General features: G+C 39.1%; 1 protein-coding gene across 1 annotated transcript in view; it reads left to right on the forward strand.

Moving 5' to 3' along the window:
• LOC144478273 (dynein axonemal heavy chain 1) overlaps positions 1-16,776 on the forward strand; it is a 95,119-nt gene that overhangs the window by 77,708 nt on the left and 635 nt on the right. Inside the window, 16 exon segments of the mRNA XM_078196041.1 lie at positions 1,135-1,304; positions 1,484-1,645; positions 3,891-4,281; positions 6,254-6,522; positions 8,177-8,487; positions 8,990-9,215; positions 9,654-9,849; positions 11,108-11,301; positions 11,583-11,737; positions 12,254-12,620; positions 13,896-14,075; positions 14,541-14,792; positions 14,891-15,043; positions 15,222-15,490; positions 15,835-16,061; positions 16,592-16,773. Coding sequence (XP_078052167.1) covers positions 1,135-1,304; positions 1,484-1,645; positions 3,891-4,281; positions 6,254-6,522; positions 8,177-8,487; positions 8,990-9,215; positions 9,654-9,849; positions 11,108-11,301; positions 11,583-11,737; positions 12,254-12,620; positions 13,896-14,075; positions 14,541-14,792; positions 14,891-15,043; positions 15,222-15,490; positions 15,835-16,061; positions 16,592-16,773 — 3,704 coding nt within the window.

The raw sequence follows: 16,776 nt of genomic DNA on the forward strand, positions 1-16,776 counted from the left end.
TCTTTAATCGCTTTATTATCTTCCCTCCAAAGCTGCTAAATGTAGAGACAAAAGAAACAAGAAAATGTGTCATTACTAGACCACGAATCTTTATGCAAAATACAAATTCTATGAGTCTGTTGTAAAAATAGAAATAACTTAAATGTTGCATTCTAACTGTATTAATTTTATTATGTCGATAGTAATATACTGATTAAATGTTTTTAATCCTTCTACTGTTTGCCATTACAAATTCTTATTACTGTAATTAGACTACGGGTGTTTATGCTAAAATGTTGAAATATGAAAATATTTGCAAAATTAATACAGAATATATTCATGAATATGAAATTATGAATATTATACATAGAAATTGTTATTATCTGCACTACTTATTACTGCTACTATTTGAAATATATACCGTAACTTACATTACAATATTTACAATTATTTCTACTATATATATTTTGATCTATCATATCGTGCCTTTCAACAGATAAAATTAATTTATATATATTCTATATATAATATAAGCTAGAAATAAATGAAAACTTAATTACTTCCTAGCAAATAAATGATGCAGTTAATCTTAATTATTTAAAAAAAAAACGACATGAAAAATAGTTGCTCCTTTGGAAGCAGGCATACGTCGTGTGTAAAACATTGTTGCCTTCAACCGTGTTCTCCCAACGTTTTAGTATCTGGTCATTCGAATATATACGAAATATGTAAAAATAAGACTGATATATGCAAAAAATATGCAATGTATAAAACATATGCAGTGTGCAAGATATGTAGAAATAAAACAGATATATGCAAAAGATATGCAATATACATAACATTGCAATGTTGTGCAATGTGCAAGATATGCAGAAATGAAATTATTTTTTTGGAATCCTCTATTAATAAAACTGCCCAACTCCCGTAAAGTTACCTCTCTCTTATAAATGTATGCATTTACATAAATATTTGCAGTCTAGATATCATGAATGTATAAAATCCACAGCTTAATCATTAATTCACACAAATGTCTAAAAACTGTGGACGTATCGAACACGAAAAACAGTTTTAAAGCAAAAGCAAATAAAGCTTGTATTTAATTGAAGTAGTTTAAGCATACTTCTGCAAACGATAAATATCCGAAAAATTTGGCAGGCGAAGCACGACCGATGTTGATCGCGGCGGAAAAGAGCCTCAAAGCTTTGAACAGGAACGATATCACCGAGGTGAAAGCAATGAAACGTCCCCCTGTTGGTGTGCTTCTGGTCATCGAGGCGATTTGCATTATAAATAATGTGAAACCGATCAAGGTTCGTTGCGCGGGCGTCAGTCTCGAGCATTTTCGTTTGAACTTGGACATAGATATCCGAGCTGAGCTATCTCGCGTGTTATTTGAACGTCCGAGGAAATGTTCATTCGACCGTATATTGTTTTTGTTCGGTAACAAGTCCACGTGTTTAAATATCACCATTCCTCGCAGAGCGATGCCGGGAAATTCGGCAAGGAAGAAGCGAAGTTGGATTATTGGACGCCTGGCAGCCAGATGCTCAGCGATCCCGGCTACTTCCTGTACACTATGGAAAATTATGACAAAGACAATCTCACAGCTGAGATGATCAACAAGCTGAAGGTCTACATAGATGATCCAAATTTCCAGCCGTCAAAGGTATGTCGCAATTCAAATAGATTTAACGAGCTATACAGGGTGTCCCAAAAATGTCTCGCAATCGGGAAATGGGGGGTTCCTGAGGCCATTTCAAGTAACCTAATCCTTTGCCGAAATGCAATCCGCGGCTCTGTTAACGAATTATTAATGAAAAAAAATAGCTGCGCACGGACGATTTTTTGTGCTGCTGCGCACGCGAGCCAGACGGCTGAAGCCCATCTCGCTGTCAGGAGAGAGGGCCGCGTATCGGCTCTGAGCCGCGTTCGAGCATCGAACAAGAATTTCATGAATTTCTTATTAATTTCAAAAACACAAATATTATTAATGAAAAACTTAGCCATTCAGTTGTAAATGTTGTAATCCAGAAGTTGTAATCCACGTATGTAAAACGGCACAGATTACACTAACGTTCGCTTTCACTGCACTTTTATTCCACACTGATCACGAATTATTAAACAATTGACACATGTCCGAAGTTTCCAGCGTTATTTAGTATGGCCCTGAAAAGGGTCGATTAAATTCAAATTCGGTGCTCGAAATGTCCATTGTCCACATCGAGACACCATGTCGCTCGGGTGGGTACTTGTCTTTCGACGGCCGCAAGCGTCTCCGCGTGTACATTTGCGACGGCATCATGAATCCGAGCTATCAAATCAGCCGCATCGGTGACTGGTACAATATTTTTTACTGGTCTTGCGGAGCGTACATTTTCAAAAGCGGAGAAGTTACACGGACGAAATCTCGAACGAAACTGTCGCGACTTGTAGAAGGAACTGCGGGATACTGAACGATGGCCAACAATGCTCCGTTTTCTTAGAATTGAATCTCAACTGTTTCTCATCGATTAGACCGACACAGCTGATCTGTATACGTCTATTTCACGATCGATGTCTATCGAGAATGTCTATTACATAATAGGGATTTGAATCTTTCGGGGAATTTAATCAAATCCCGAAACTAAAGTTCTCAATCCGCCAGCGGCCAGATAGAACTAGAACAATACAGAAACTTTTAGCAAACGTGAGCATGCTCGACGGTCTCTATGGAGTTTTAAATGTCGGTAATAATAGCATTAATTGCTTCGTTCCCGGTATCGTGTACGCAATAAAGCAGAACTCGTGTCTCTCATGTCAACTTTATATGAATATCTCGAGGTTTATAGTGGTATTAAACGCGATGACAAAAGCACTCATATATTAATAAAAATACGAATATTATTAATAATTTCCGAGTTATAAACTGTTTTATCATAAGTTGAATTATATTTTGTATCATCGTTGGTACACGTGGCGCGGAACGTGTTAATGCGTTTAAAAATTGTAAAAATTTTACTTCATACGATATAGTAGAATTCAATTTAGGCTGTCGATAGAAGAATTAATGTAACCTAAACCTATTATCAGAGAAACGATAGTACAGATAATGTACCCCAGATAGTTATAAATATGTACTTGTTCACAGTGTACGTATAAAAACGGTATAAATTTTTTAAAACCTGCACCAAACGATTTAAATTATTTGGAAATGTTAGAAGAACTAATTTATTGTACAACGACTACAATAATTCGTTAGATACAGAGCCTAACTACGGTCAAAATCTCTAGAGTTCTTTAAATTCTTTTGTTATTTTCAATTGTTTGTAATTCACAACAACGTAGACCGATTTAGGTACAATTTACAATTACAATTACAATTTAAAATTCTTAAATTTATTAAAATGCAAAATCCTTAAACATCTGGATTTTAAAATATAAATGAACGTAGGCTACTTTCAAAATAAACGATTCAAATAACCATGATCGACATTCAAAGACCAAAGTATTAGAGGTCAATGAATTTACTTTTAAATGCATTAATTTCTTACATAAAAAATATACAGTTCCATTAAAAAAATATCAAGGTTACCTTGAAATCTCGAAAACACGTCCAACCAGCAAAAAGTGGCCATTAAAGATATAGAACTGTAGTTTAAGGAGATAATTGGGTGCGTTACTTCGAATGGAACACTGTATTGCGCTCCACAAAATCTTCTGTCGCTGGAATCCGAACAGCAGGTCTGTTCACGTTTATCACAAGTAGTAGTCACCCGTTGTAATTAGACAAACCCGACATACGTATTCGAAATTTTCTTACAAATTTCCACCAACCGCAGTAAGTAGATTACAAATTCTCTGCAGAATTCTCTGCATTCAAGATCAGTTAATCTAGCAGGAAAATTCGAGGCTAAGAAACGTTCACCTTCCAGATTCAATACGTTTCGAAGGCCTGCCATTCGCTGTGCCTGTGGGTGCACGCGATGTACAATTATTACTTCGTGAGCCTGAAAGTGAAGCCGAAGATGGAGGCGCTGGCGATGGCTGAGGAGGCGCTCGTAGAGACTGAAAGGACGTTGCAGGCTGCGGTGGAAAAGCTGAGAGAAGTCGAGGAGGGTATCGATAAGTTGCGGAAGCTTCTTCAAGCAGAGGAGGAGAGGAAAGCGGAACTCGAGAGACAGAAGCAGCTTTGCGAGGATCGAATGGCCAGGGCCGTCAGGCTGGTTGTTGGCCTCGCCGGCGAACAGATACGCTGGAAGATCTCCGTTGCCAATTTTGACGTGTCCTTGGAGAACGTGGTCGGCGATATCCTGCTCGCTTCCGGTAAGAATCGGCCTCCTCTTTAGCCGTTCTCCCCTCCTTTATCCTCGATATGGACATTTTCGTAATTGTTTGAGAAAGAAATGTGAAGCGTTGTTTAAATTGAAGCTGAAATATTACAAAATTAATGAAAATTAATTACAAACCTTGAACGATATAACTTTAATAATTATAACTTTAAATAATTATTTTTCAAGGTTTTATCATTATTTTTCAAAATGTTTTATTTATTGATTCTTAGGAAAAGCAGTACAATGATTTTTGTTTCAGTTCAACACTGTATTGCACAATTTTTATAAAATTTGTACCGAATGGTAGTTATTTCAGAAAAATCTTACGAGGGCCAAGAGAGCTAATACTATTAGGAATGCTGATGTCAAGAACAAAATGGACGTTTTATGAACGTATCCCTCCGATTTCCATGATACAATTTTGTAATATTGTCTCTAGGCAGATTCAGCAATTTCCTAATTTACATTCAAACCAACTCGATGAATATGTATAGTTCATTAACGTCGGAAATCTAGCAATCAACCGCCACTGCAACAAACAGTTTCCAAATACTTTTTGACGAAATAGAAATTTGAAACAATTTATTAGCCTATACCGTCTACAGGTGGAACTTAGGAAGCGAAAACAGACATGTTCTACTTAAAGCTAGAATTCTCTTGCAGTTGGCTGATGTAATAAACAGCTCGCATCACGTGCCTGACCAATATCAATCCTATTCTACTTGATATGCTTAAAGTAACTGTTAAAGTACATTTATTTCAAAGCGGGATCACTTAACAATTTATTTTATTTGATGACGACGATTTCTGATAAATTCGAATATATTTTAACTATTACTTAGCTTGCAGAAAGAAATCTGTAGAAATAAACGCTCGTTTGCTTGCGAAAATAAAAAGCAAACACATATTAAAAGCATGGAGCTTGCATTCAGCAGCTTAAATCTTTTATAAAGATGTAGATTCCAAATAGCGTTTTACACTTTAGAGCTTGCATATATCGACTTAAATATTTTCAGTCGCGGATAAAAATAAATCGATAAGCGTGCAGACACAACATAAAAAGAAATTTCGTTCTCGTGAAAACATAAAATACTTTCGTGTATTAGAAACACTTGGTGCTTCTCAGTTTGCATTTCTTAGTATGAATAACGTTTCTAATTAAAATTTCTGGGAAAGTGTAATTACCATACACAATTATGAAGAAAATATCAAAATTGTGTTGCGCGATATGCAAGACAATTTAAACAGTTATAAAACATAGCGATTTCTCTGCGATTGTTCTAATCATTCGCGTAGAGTGCTATTTTAATCCAGCACTGGATTAAACTCTCCACTATTTGATTTCAAATCAAGATCGTGCCATGTTTCACTGGCTCGCGCCAAGGCTGTCACGCCAAGCGTCTGATCAATTTCTGTCACATTCTACTTATAAACCCTGGAACGTCCTATCCACTTACCCGATCGAAACGAATCTTGAGCTTCTCCGCGGAAGCTTTTTCTGTTTCGGCACCGCTGCCCCATTCTAGCTTTCACATTTCCCGCATGTATTTTACACAGACCTGCAATCCGACCGTAAAACGAATTCCGCATAGAAAAGTTGTAAGAAATAATATTGATCGTTACTAGACTGCGAATTTTATGAATTTATAATAAAAATGTATACGCATTTACAAGAAGAATGTACATATAAGACTGCTATTGCACTATTTGCATTCCATTTGACATATTAAGAAAGCAAATACAATTACTAAGTTACTTTAGTTTATTGCAATTGAGGTAAACAATGTTTCTTTTCCATAAAGATCCGCAGTCTAATCATTACGAATCAGTTTGCGATTCCAAACGTACCCGGTCGGGGGTGGCAGGCTACCCCTTTGAATAAACAAAAACCGTGGACTCGATTAGGTGTGCCCGAGACTCGATTACCTCTTCGGCTTTTTCCAATCGTTTTTCACCTCGGACAGGGGCGATAGCTTACTTGACGCCGTTCACGGACACGTATCGGGCCAGCCTATTGAGTTCCTGGCAAAAACTGCTGGAGGGTGTGCCTCACACGCCGGGCAGCGACCCGGTCTCCACACTCGGCGATCAAGTGGAGATAAGAAGATGGCAGATCGAGGGCTTACCCAGGGACAGCCTGTCCGTGGAGAACGCGGTCCTGGCGATGCGTTCGAACCGGTGGCCCCTTTTTATCGACCCCCAAGCACAGGCGAACAAGTGGATACGCTCGCTGGTGAGTACGAAAGATACCTATATACCATGTACGTGTACATATATATGCATGTCCCTGTTTCCGTTGCCATGTCGTGGCGTTTGAGAAATACGAAAAAGCTAAGCTTGATTTATACCCTCGCCGCCTATGCATACAAACTACAGTCCTTCTTAAAAGGAACGCAAAGCGGCAGAGGTGGAAACCCCTATAAAACGGCGGAAATCCGTTTGTCGTTCCGCGAGCCTATAAATAAGAAAATTATATTATACGAAATAGAAAATTATCTGCATTAATTGCAATATACAGAAACTGCATACAGATTTCTTTCGTTCTTCAATTATTTTATTCGGTTGAAAATAATGCAATGATATTTTCAAATTCTTTAAATGTTTTCACTATTCTGTATTTCATCTACTCATTTTTCTCATTAACGTATAAAATTCGCAGTCTAGTAATAACATCTTTAAAAATGAACCAAGTGACTTGAAATTTTTGAGATGTTATACTAGATCGTTGGAGAATAATTGAACAAAAATTTTGTTTAATTTTATTTGATTGGAATGGAAAAGAAATTAGAAACTTATGTAGATGCTTTTGTCTTATTAATACGTTGAACCTTTTAAAATATCTTAACATTACTTCTTAATATACTGCCATCACCGGTGACTGAGATAGCACTCAATGTCTTAATCAATTTTAAATAATTCAGAGATCGTAGAAGAATGTACCGAAGTATAATTTGTTACCAAAAGAATGAGTGTTGTTAAAACACTGTACTTGCAAGATTCGCAGAATGTTATGACGTAGGCTAAACGAAAATAAAAATAATAGGAACTCGTCGAATAACATGATAAATGATAATACGCTGAACATCGCATGTAAAAATTGCATACGGTTCATGTGGACATTCTTTCATTCCTATGGTATTGTAAATACCATAGGAGAACCAGCTAACCAACATTCGAGCAATTGTACTTCCCGTGAAATGACGTGCCTAATCAGTTTTACAATTCCTTTTGGTAATGGGTGAGAAATGCCGGAGCGTCGCCTTCGCTTAATCATCATGCAATTAAACGTAGCTTAGAAATAAACAAGTCCTCGAGGCGCAGCCGTCGAGTTTATTCCGTGTTTTCTTCGATGATACGCACCTGAACTTGTCGCATTCTCAGACTCTGGTATCCTGCATACTGCTATCGGCCACTATTTTTAATACACGCAGTCCATTAAAACTTTTTATTATCTATATTATATCATATATTGGCGTAATAATTTCAACATATAAAAATGATTAAAGAAAGCAATCGAATTATACATAGCTTCTACGTCTTGAAAATGATGAAAAAACTTTTTAATATGAATAAAAATCCGAAGTCTAATAATTAGACTTTACGATCGCTGTTTTACTCAACCATTCTTATTTTTATCGCCAATTCAATTTCATGCAACAATTCTCCTTGTCTCATATGTCTGACATAATTTCTGTTCCCTTTTCTAAGAAGAAAGTTCCCGAGTTTAAACTGAAAAATCGATTTCCATTGCAAACCTTCAAATAAGAAGATTATTCTACAATAGTTAGATAATTGAAGTAGTACCATCAAATGTATGACTTTGAACGTATTGAAGACAGAAAGATACTTATGATACGCCTTAACATCTTTCTTTCGTATCGTTACAGTACAAAGAACAAGGGATATCCGTTGCAAAGATGGCGGACAAGGATATCCTCCGAGTCTTGGAGTCCTGCGTCCGATTCGGTAGAGCTTGTCTCATCGAGAACGTCGCTCTGAACCTTGAAGCTGGCTTGGACCCTATACTAATGCGATCGTTGTTCGAGCACGGTGGGCAAATGTGCGTCAAAATAGGCGAGAACATCGTCCCTTATAAGACCGACTTCCGTCTGTTCATGACCACGAGGCTCGCGAACCCTCATTACACTCCGGAAACGTCGGTGAAAATCCTGCTGGTCAACTTTGCGCTTACAGTAACGTAAGTCAGCAATTTGTTTTATTAAGGGAGGGCAATCCTGTGAAGATCAACTGCTACTAGTTTTTAATAGCAATATGTTGTTATATACTGTGAACATCTTAAGAAAATTAATGGAGGTATTTTTCCGGTACCGTGAACGTATAGTATAAATATATTTCAGCTCGCAAACTTGATCTGTGTGAAAGTTATAATGGTTTTTAGGTTGCTACTTCTACTTGGATAGCTTGGGATAAATCTTAGAATATTCACAGTACAACTTGTACGCCGGCACAACATAAATGAACGAGTGTGTGCAAACCTGTGCTACCTGATACTGACCTATTGTTTCACTTCGAGACACCTCTGCATGAAAGATGGCGTCTCGAAGTGTCTCGAAATTGAATAATCCGAAAACTACCGAGGTGATCGAGTTCGTTCTTTTGTGCCGCGTGTCTCATTTGAGCTGTCCTTGTTAAAAATTATGAATTCACGGATCGTAAAGCTCGCATTTCGGTTTTAAAAGCGGCTTGGAAGATCAAGTGCTCTCGTTGGTCGCGATTCAAGAGCGCCCAGATCTCGAGCAGGCCAGAAACGCGCTGATTATATCGAATGCCGAGATGAGGAACGAGCTGTTGGAGATCGAGGACAGAATCTTGTATAGGCTCTCGTTGTCAGAGGGCTCGGCCGTCGACGACATCGATTTGATTCTCACCCTGGAGGCTTCCAAAGTCAAAAGCGAGGAAATCAAGGTACGATATAACAGCGTGCTGGTTTTCGATCTCAAGGCGATCCATTTCCATGCGTAAATCTAATTCCTTGATCTATCGAATCTGTTCAATGAAGACTTTGTTCCCCCAACCTCGCATTCTCATAAGAATTTCGATACTGTTTATACGTCCACAATGTTTGCATGTGTTACCATGGATCAGTCTTAGCAAGTAAAGTCACTTGTCAAAATTTTCGTGATAATTTCACTTGCATCGTTCCATCGTGTCCACTAAATAATGTAAAAGATATTTTTTAAATTTATATTATTTTTGAAAATTAATGAAGAAGTATGTGAAATCGTTTCCTGTTTCTCGATAGAAAAGTCCTAAGATTGCACTCCATTCTAAAGCTGTTGTAAATCTCGGGTCACCCACTTTCGCAAAACCGACTATAACACAGTTTCACACATTTCTTGTAAGGTGAAAATGCAAGAAGCGGAGATCACTCAGGCGGACATCGAGACTACAAGGTCTATGTACATTCCGGTCGCAATCCGGGGACAAATACTTTTCTTTTGCCTTGCCGACCTGCAACATATCGATACGATGTACCAGTATTCGTTGGAATGGTTCGTGGAGATCTTCAACAATAGCGTCCAGGCGACTGAAAAAAGTGGTACTGTAAAAGTTATATGATTTTTGCATTCTAACGATCACTACGATCAGTAACACTGTCCAATCGGTTTTCATTTTTCGTTAGATTACTGCGAAATTTTTACATGCCATGCTATAATTTTGCATTCCTGTCGACTCCTCCGAAGATAGGCAATGCCTTTAATAAACAATGCTCAAAGAAGCGGAGCGTATTTAATTTTATATTAATAACGTCAAAGTCGTGCTCTTTAAAAAATTGTTTAAACATGTTCCAAGATTTAAAATGTTTAAGAAAGAAGCAGACGATACTGAAATTTTGTGCCAGAAATATTCGCATAGCTTTTGCAGTGAAAGCAGCAGAAATGTTTAACATTAAACCCGCCGCACTGATTTTTCAGTTTTCATTTTAGAATTCTTGAGATTGTACGGATTCTTTCTAAGGAAACGCTAGAATTAATTTCTTAATTAAAATATACATCGTCATAAAAATGAGGAGAGGTCTAAATAAATTCAGTCGTGTAATTTTTAACAAGCAACGCATTATTTACAATTTTATTGATCGGCAGGTTTAATATTAAACTCGGGAAAGTAACATTCTCCTTCTTAATTGGATTCCTAAAATACCAAAAGCCGATCGAGAAAAACATTTTTGAAATTCATGGAAAATTCGTTTATCGGCTACCGAAACGTTCGTTTCGAGCAGTGTGCTACCATGGTTAATATTTATTGTGCTACGGGGTTGAACAGAGCAAACAGGACTGGTGTCGCATCCCGATTCGTCCTGTCCCCTATTTCACGGCTCTCGTTTTTGCTCCTATATTCCGAAGGACGAGCCGAATCGTGGATGATATCGTGATAAAAACTTGAATCGCTGTCACGAACAAAATTCGTGTTTAATACGTTCCCGAAACGCCATGTCGTATGTCTGGGAACTTTTATTAAAGTTTACAGTCGATTGCGTGTCGTCGTCTCGAGTCACGTTCGAACGAGCACGTTCATTGCTAAATACGACTTGAGTTCATTCCTGTTTCGATTCTTTCAGTTTGTTAAAAGTATTATTTGCTTTATCGTCTTTACTTATTCAACGACAATGTCTCTATTATTTGACAATCAATTAACAAATAAAGTCGAGTAAAACACATTCGCAAAACATTTAACAAAGAACATGCGCTAATTACTACTGTATTTGTTCCTGTAGCTAATTATCTGCTGCAGTGATGAGGTTCCCTTTCTTTGACTTGCAACAGAAAACATTAATATGATTCCTGTGGTCGTTGCAGCGAACATCGAGGAGCGGATCGCGAACATAAATCGAAAGTTCACGTTCTCCCTGTTCACGAACGTCTGCCGCAGCCTGTTCGAAAGACACAAGCTACATTTCGCGTTTCTGGTCTGCGCGCGGATTCGCATGAACGAGAAATTGATCGATTCGATCGAGTGGAGACACTTGTTGGCCGGTCCGGAGCCGCTCTCGGTAAAACACGCAAACTGTTTTCTTCCACTGTCGCTAAACTAACCTGATAAACTGTTTCCGACCGGTCTCGCCGATATTTTTTGTTACGGTGACATAATAAATTCCCCGAGCACCTCAACCGTGATATTTTATCAACGAGCAATCTCCGAAAGTATGAAAATACGAAACGTAGATGTAGCACGGGCACATGAAATATCGGTGCAGGTGTAGAAGGACGGAGAAGAGCCTCAGCTGCAATATTTATCATTGGTATAAAGATTTCCCCGGTGTTACCCCCATAGGACGGGCCGAATCCGTCGCCAGATTGGATCACGCCGCGGTGCTGGAAAGAGATCCAGGCGCTCGAGAACCTTGAAAACTTTCAAACTTTCGTCGAGTTCTTCCGGAACTCGTTGAGCCAGTTTAGAAATATTTTCGACGCACAGGAGGCGCATCTGTGAGCGAACCAACGATTTACCGCAGCCCTTTGGTGATAGTTAACATAGTGCCAGAACTGGTTTCGGAACTGCTTAATTTTATTATTATATAATTTCACACCACGGCGGAACAAAGCGTAGCACAAATTTTGAAAATTTAATTTCAGTTTGCGACTTTTATTACTGTCTGTCTGAACAACAACTATCTAAAAACATTCGGAGAAATGTTTTCCATTTTCGTAATTTCTATGAAATTACGCAAAAATTTTATATGAAAAGTCGACGCTTTCAGCGTGTCCCTCTTTAATTGTTCAGTTCTTTTTCGTGGAATATCGAAATTTATTCAGGCATTCCGATGCGACTTCCATCCGACGTTTATTTCCTTTTCCAAATTTTAGCAAAGTCAAAATCAAACAACAATGATCTGAAATTCTTCCGAAATTATGTTCCCCAATCTAAAATTGTCTCTCGGCTTGTAAACAAAAATGAACGACTCTAGAGAATTTACTATACTCGAAATGTTTCTTCGAATCCAGAGCTTCGTATCCAGAGCCATGGGCCTCGAAGCTGGACGACTTCCAGCAGATGCTGGTCCTGAAGTGTTTGCGACCCGACAAAGTAACGAACGCCATGCAGATGTACCTGGCGAAACACCTGGGACGCGAGTTCATCGAGCCGCAAACCACAGAGCTAAGCGCCGTTTATAACGAGTCCTCGCCAACTACACCTATCGTCTTCATCCTCTCCGTGGGCACTGATCCTGCGGCAGAGCTGTACAAATTCGCCGACAGGCTCAAAATGGGCTCGAAATTGTTCGCCATATCCCTCGGTCAAGGCCAAGGCCCCCGTGCAGAAGCTATGATGAGAATGTCCGCGGATCAGGGCAACTGGTGCTTCTTCCAGGTAACGTTTCCCGCTAGATCTCAAAAATTCCTCGATATTCCTCGTTTTACTGTTTGTTAGGATCGGGATGTTTTATTCAGGCGTATTCAGGATGTAATCAATCTGTTACCATTCCGTCATTTATAGTATCAATTTCGATGCGTACAGTTTCTCCTTCAAATATTTGCACATTTCAACAAATATACAAATAATTCGAGCATTTATTTGTAATGAAAAATAATATCGCGTATACAGGATGGTCCGAAAGGATTTGGTATAAAACGATTCAAACGAAAATTGCAAGCTATGGAATGGGGTACACGCTGACATCATTAATTCTGTTCTATATTGCTTTATCACTTTGTATTATTTATTTTCAGTGTATCAAATTTTATTCTACCACCGGAAAGACTATATAAAAAACAGTAAGACACTAAAAGATAATGGTGTGTCCAAAATCAAATAGTCATCGATGTTGATTAACTTATGTTCAAAGTAGAAAATGCTCAACGCGTTTGTATGAATCCGAATAGACAAAATTTTAAACGTCTTCTAAATATAGAAAAATATCCATTATATCAGCGTATGTCCCACATTCCGTACTCTACAACTTTTGTTTAAAACATCTTCTGCAGGAGAAATAGATTTCCAGCAATTTAGGTGGCACACCTTGGTGAAGTAGTTCGACGAAATGTCGACTGTTGTGCATTAGAAAATTCGCGATCTTTTCGTTGGCATTTTGTTAACGTTACACTTCTGTGAAACGTTCTGCGTAAATCGGGGGTTGGCTTTCGCATGGAATGGGAGCCTCTCGATGTCCCGTGGCAGAAAGTATTGCGATCGTCCGTCAAAGGAGCATCCTCGTTTAAAAAAGGGTCGAAAAGGAAAACGCTGAAATAGGTAGAGCGATGGAGAGAAATAAATATGGGATAAAAAGGGGAGAGAAAAGAGAGGGTGTTTTCCGACGTGACGAAAAATAAGACAGAGATAAGAGAAGCGTGCTTCTCTATCTGGTGGAATATATGCAAAGAGGAAATGATTGATCAAATCGTGGAATTGGACTGCGTCGGGCGTTTGATAGCGGAACAAAACAAGTTGGAGAAATGGATTCATCTCGAAATAGAACTGTAGGCAAAGCGTGAGTGTAGACAAGTCGGGCTTTTTCCATACATGCTTACGTGGAGCGCCATTCACATTTTCCACCGTTAATGTCAAGTGGTGTGTGCACAAAGATTCTTTTAACGGACCTCCAGTAACCCAAATGTTAATATGATTGGACGAACTGTGTCTTTACAGAACTGCCACTTGGCACCGAGCTGGATGCCGGAGCTGGATACCTTGGTGGAAGCTTTATCAAGAGGCAAGAGCCATCGAGACTTTCGCTTATGGTTGACGTCTGCTCCTTCGCCAGACTTCCCAGTGAGCATCCTCCAAAACAGCAGCAAAATGACAGTCGAGCCTCCGCGTGGCATAAAGGCAAGGAAGCACATTATTCAAATTTACATGATGCTCCAAAGGTCAGTCGCAATCGGGAAATTACGGGTTCTTGAGTTCTTATGGAGCAACTTTTTCCTTTATGAAAATACTCTCCGCAGTTCGTTTATTTGTTATTAACAAAAACACTGACCAATGAGAGGCGAACTCTTCTGATGCAAGGCGGCCGCTCCGTCCTCTCGCGACAGAAGAAATCACCTCCCTTTGATCAATGTTTTTTGTTAATAACTTATTAACGATGCCCCGGAAAAATTTCTGTAAGGGAAAAAGTTTCAACAGCAATATTTTATTCAACGCGCATACCTTCTCCTCGCAATCTCTCAATTCGAAAATAGATCTCATCGAGAAAGTCCTCAAAAATTCTGTTAACTTTTTTATTTGCACTGTGAAGGACAACTACTTTCCAGTATACAAGAATATTTTGTCTTCGTCGTTTCCTTTCATCAGGCGAACATGTTTCGAGCGTTCCTTACCCAAGTGTTCGAGATGCAAGCGTTCCTTGAATCCGGACATCCAAAAGTCTCGCACTTCAAGTGGCTGGTATTTGCTCTTGCTTTGTTCCATTCGGCCCTTCTGGAAAGGAGAAAGTTTGGACCATTAGGTTTCAACATACCGTACGAGTTTACTGCCGGTGACTTGACCATATGCGTGTCGCAACTGCACATGTTCCTTCTAGAGTATGATACGGTGCCGTTCAAGGTCGGTGTTTCCGTTTATCGTGTCCTTTTTATAAATGTAATCGTTGGAGTAAAATGATAGCTAAGACAGTACAATTAACTTTTGTTTAAATTCGAAAGGTGCTGATATACACTGCTGGACACATAAATTACGGTGGACGAATCACGGACGACTGGGATCGTCGTTGCGTTCTGACCATCCTCGAAGACTTTTACAAACCAGAAGTTCTCTCGCCGGTTTACGTGTTCGACGAGGCAGGATGTTATTACCAAGTAACCGTGCTATACAGTTTGAATCTCACGCGTCTAAGAAAGTTCGTCCGTCCTACTTTCTCAAACCAGTTAAGACATAGAGAACCTTTGATCATAACAGCGAACTTCCTTAGTGCCGACATCTTTTATTCTCAAATCATTTTAGTCTTTCTTATCCTGATCCCTGCGTCTCTTCCAGTTGCCAGAGACAGCTACATTCGCGGAATACATCGAATATATGAAGACGTTTCCTTTAAACGACGCGCCGGAGATATTCGGAATGCATCCGAACGCGGACATAAGCTGCGCTCAAGCAGAAACTTATTCATGCCTCGAGACGCTGCTTGCTCTCCAGCCGAGACAAGTCGGAGCTGCCGCAGCCAGCACCGAGGAAGTCACTACTCAGATCGCTAAAGACATACTCTCTGAAATACCTGAGACATTTGACTTGACCGCCGTGCAGGCTAGGTATTCGGAACCTTAATCCGCAAGTGTTCCGAAACGTCTGCAGGACCATTCTGAATATTTATTCGTCTATATTCCAACACCGACAAGTGCGCTCGAGTAGTCGGATTTCATCAAATAGTTCGCGACAATCTTTGGATAGTCGAATGACCTCGGTTTGCCGACAAATTCATTCACTTTAATTTACCCTACCCTTGAAACTCTAAACAGAATGCAGAATCGTGATGGTCCATGCAAGACTTAACATTTAATGTTTACCAATAGTTTAGTGTTTTCCACGCATTTTAAAAGAATGTCGAGGTCGACGGGTCCTGTAGGAATGAATTGCTCGAAGTTCCCAATTTCAGGTATCCTGTGCTGTATGAGGAATCGTTCAATACCGTCTTGCTGCAAGAAGCAATACGGTACAATGGGTTGTTGTTGGTGGTGAAGACGTCGTTGATAGACCTCTTGAAAGCATTGAAAGGGTTGGTGGTGATGTCGGAGTTGCTAGAAACTGTGGCACACAGCTTATATAACAACAGAATACCAAAAGTTTGGCAGGACAGAGGCTATCCATCGTTGAAACCGCTCGGTGAGCAACTTTTCGATTCCATCGAAAGACCTCGCCGTCGTGTGTCCTAGCGCGAATCAATGAATTTCAGATATTATTCTAAGGCAGATATCCCAATCATAGTGGCTGCTCCAAGTTTATGATCCCATATTGAAAACGTATAGAAAAATATTATGAAAAATGTAATAATATCCCTCCATGAATCTTATATGTTAATAAGCAATCATAATAAAAGAAAATTGGTCATTAATATATGTATTTCCTTTTTCTATACTTTTTCAATCCGAGGTCACGAAAATTGGGACATCTAGCCTATTCTCGACCAAGAAGATTGGTTCGATTCAATGATTAAGTTGAAAGCTGTGAGGGACAAACGAATCACTTTGATAAGACTATGTTTAAAGATCTTAATAGAAATGATTGTATCATGTTTAGAAATTGTCTGCGAAATTATTGACTGTGTATCAGTGATTTTTAAAAGGTATTGAATAATCGTTGGTGGTTAACATGTGCAGATTGTGTTCAATCATTCATCTCGGATTTACGTATAGGTGCTTGGTTCCTCGATCTAAAGGATCGAATCGCATTCTTGAATGAGTGGGAGATGCGAGGCATACCTCCGGCTTTCTGGATATCCGGCTTCTATTTCCCACAGGCTTTCCTGACTGGCACGCTGCAGAATTTCGCGAGGAAACACGTTGTTTCCATTGATACCATTGATTTCAGTTTCCAGGTA

The sequence above is a fragment of the Augochlora pura genome, chromosome 2, assembly GCF_028453695.1.
Source record: "Augochlora pura isolate Apur16 chromosome 2, APUR_v2.2.1, whole genome shotgun sequence".
In the NCBI taxonomy this organism is placed as follows: domain Eukaryota; kingdom Metazoa; phylum Arthropoda; class Insecta; order Hymenoptera; family Halictidae; genus Augochlora; species Augochlora pura.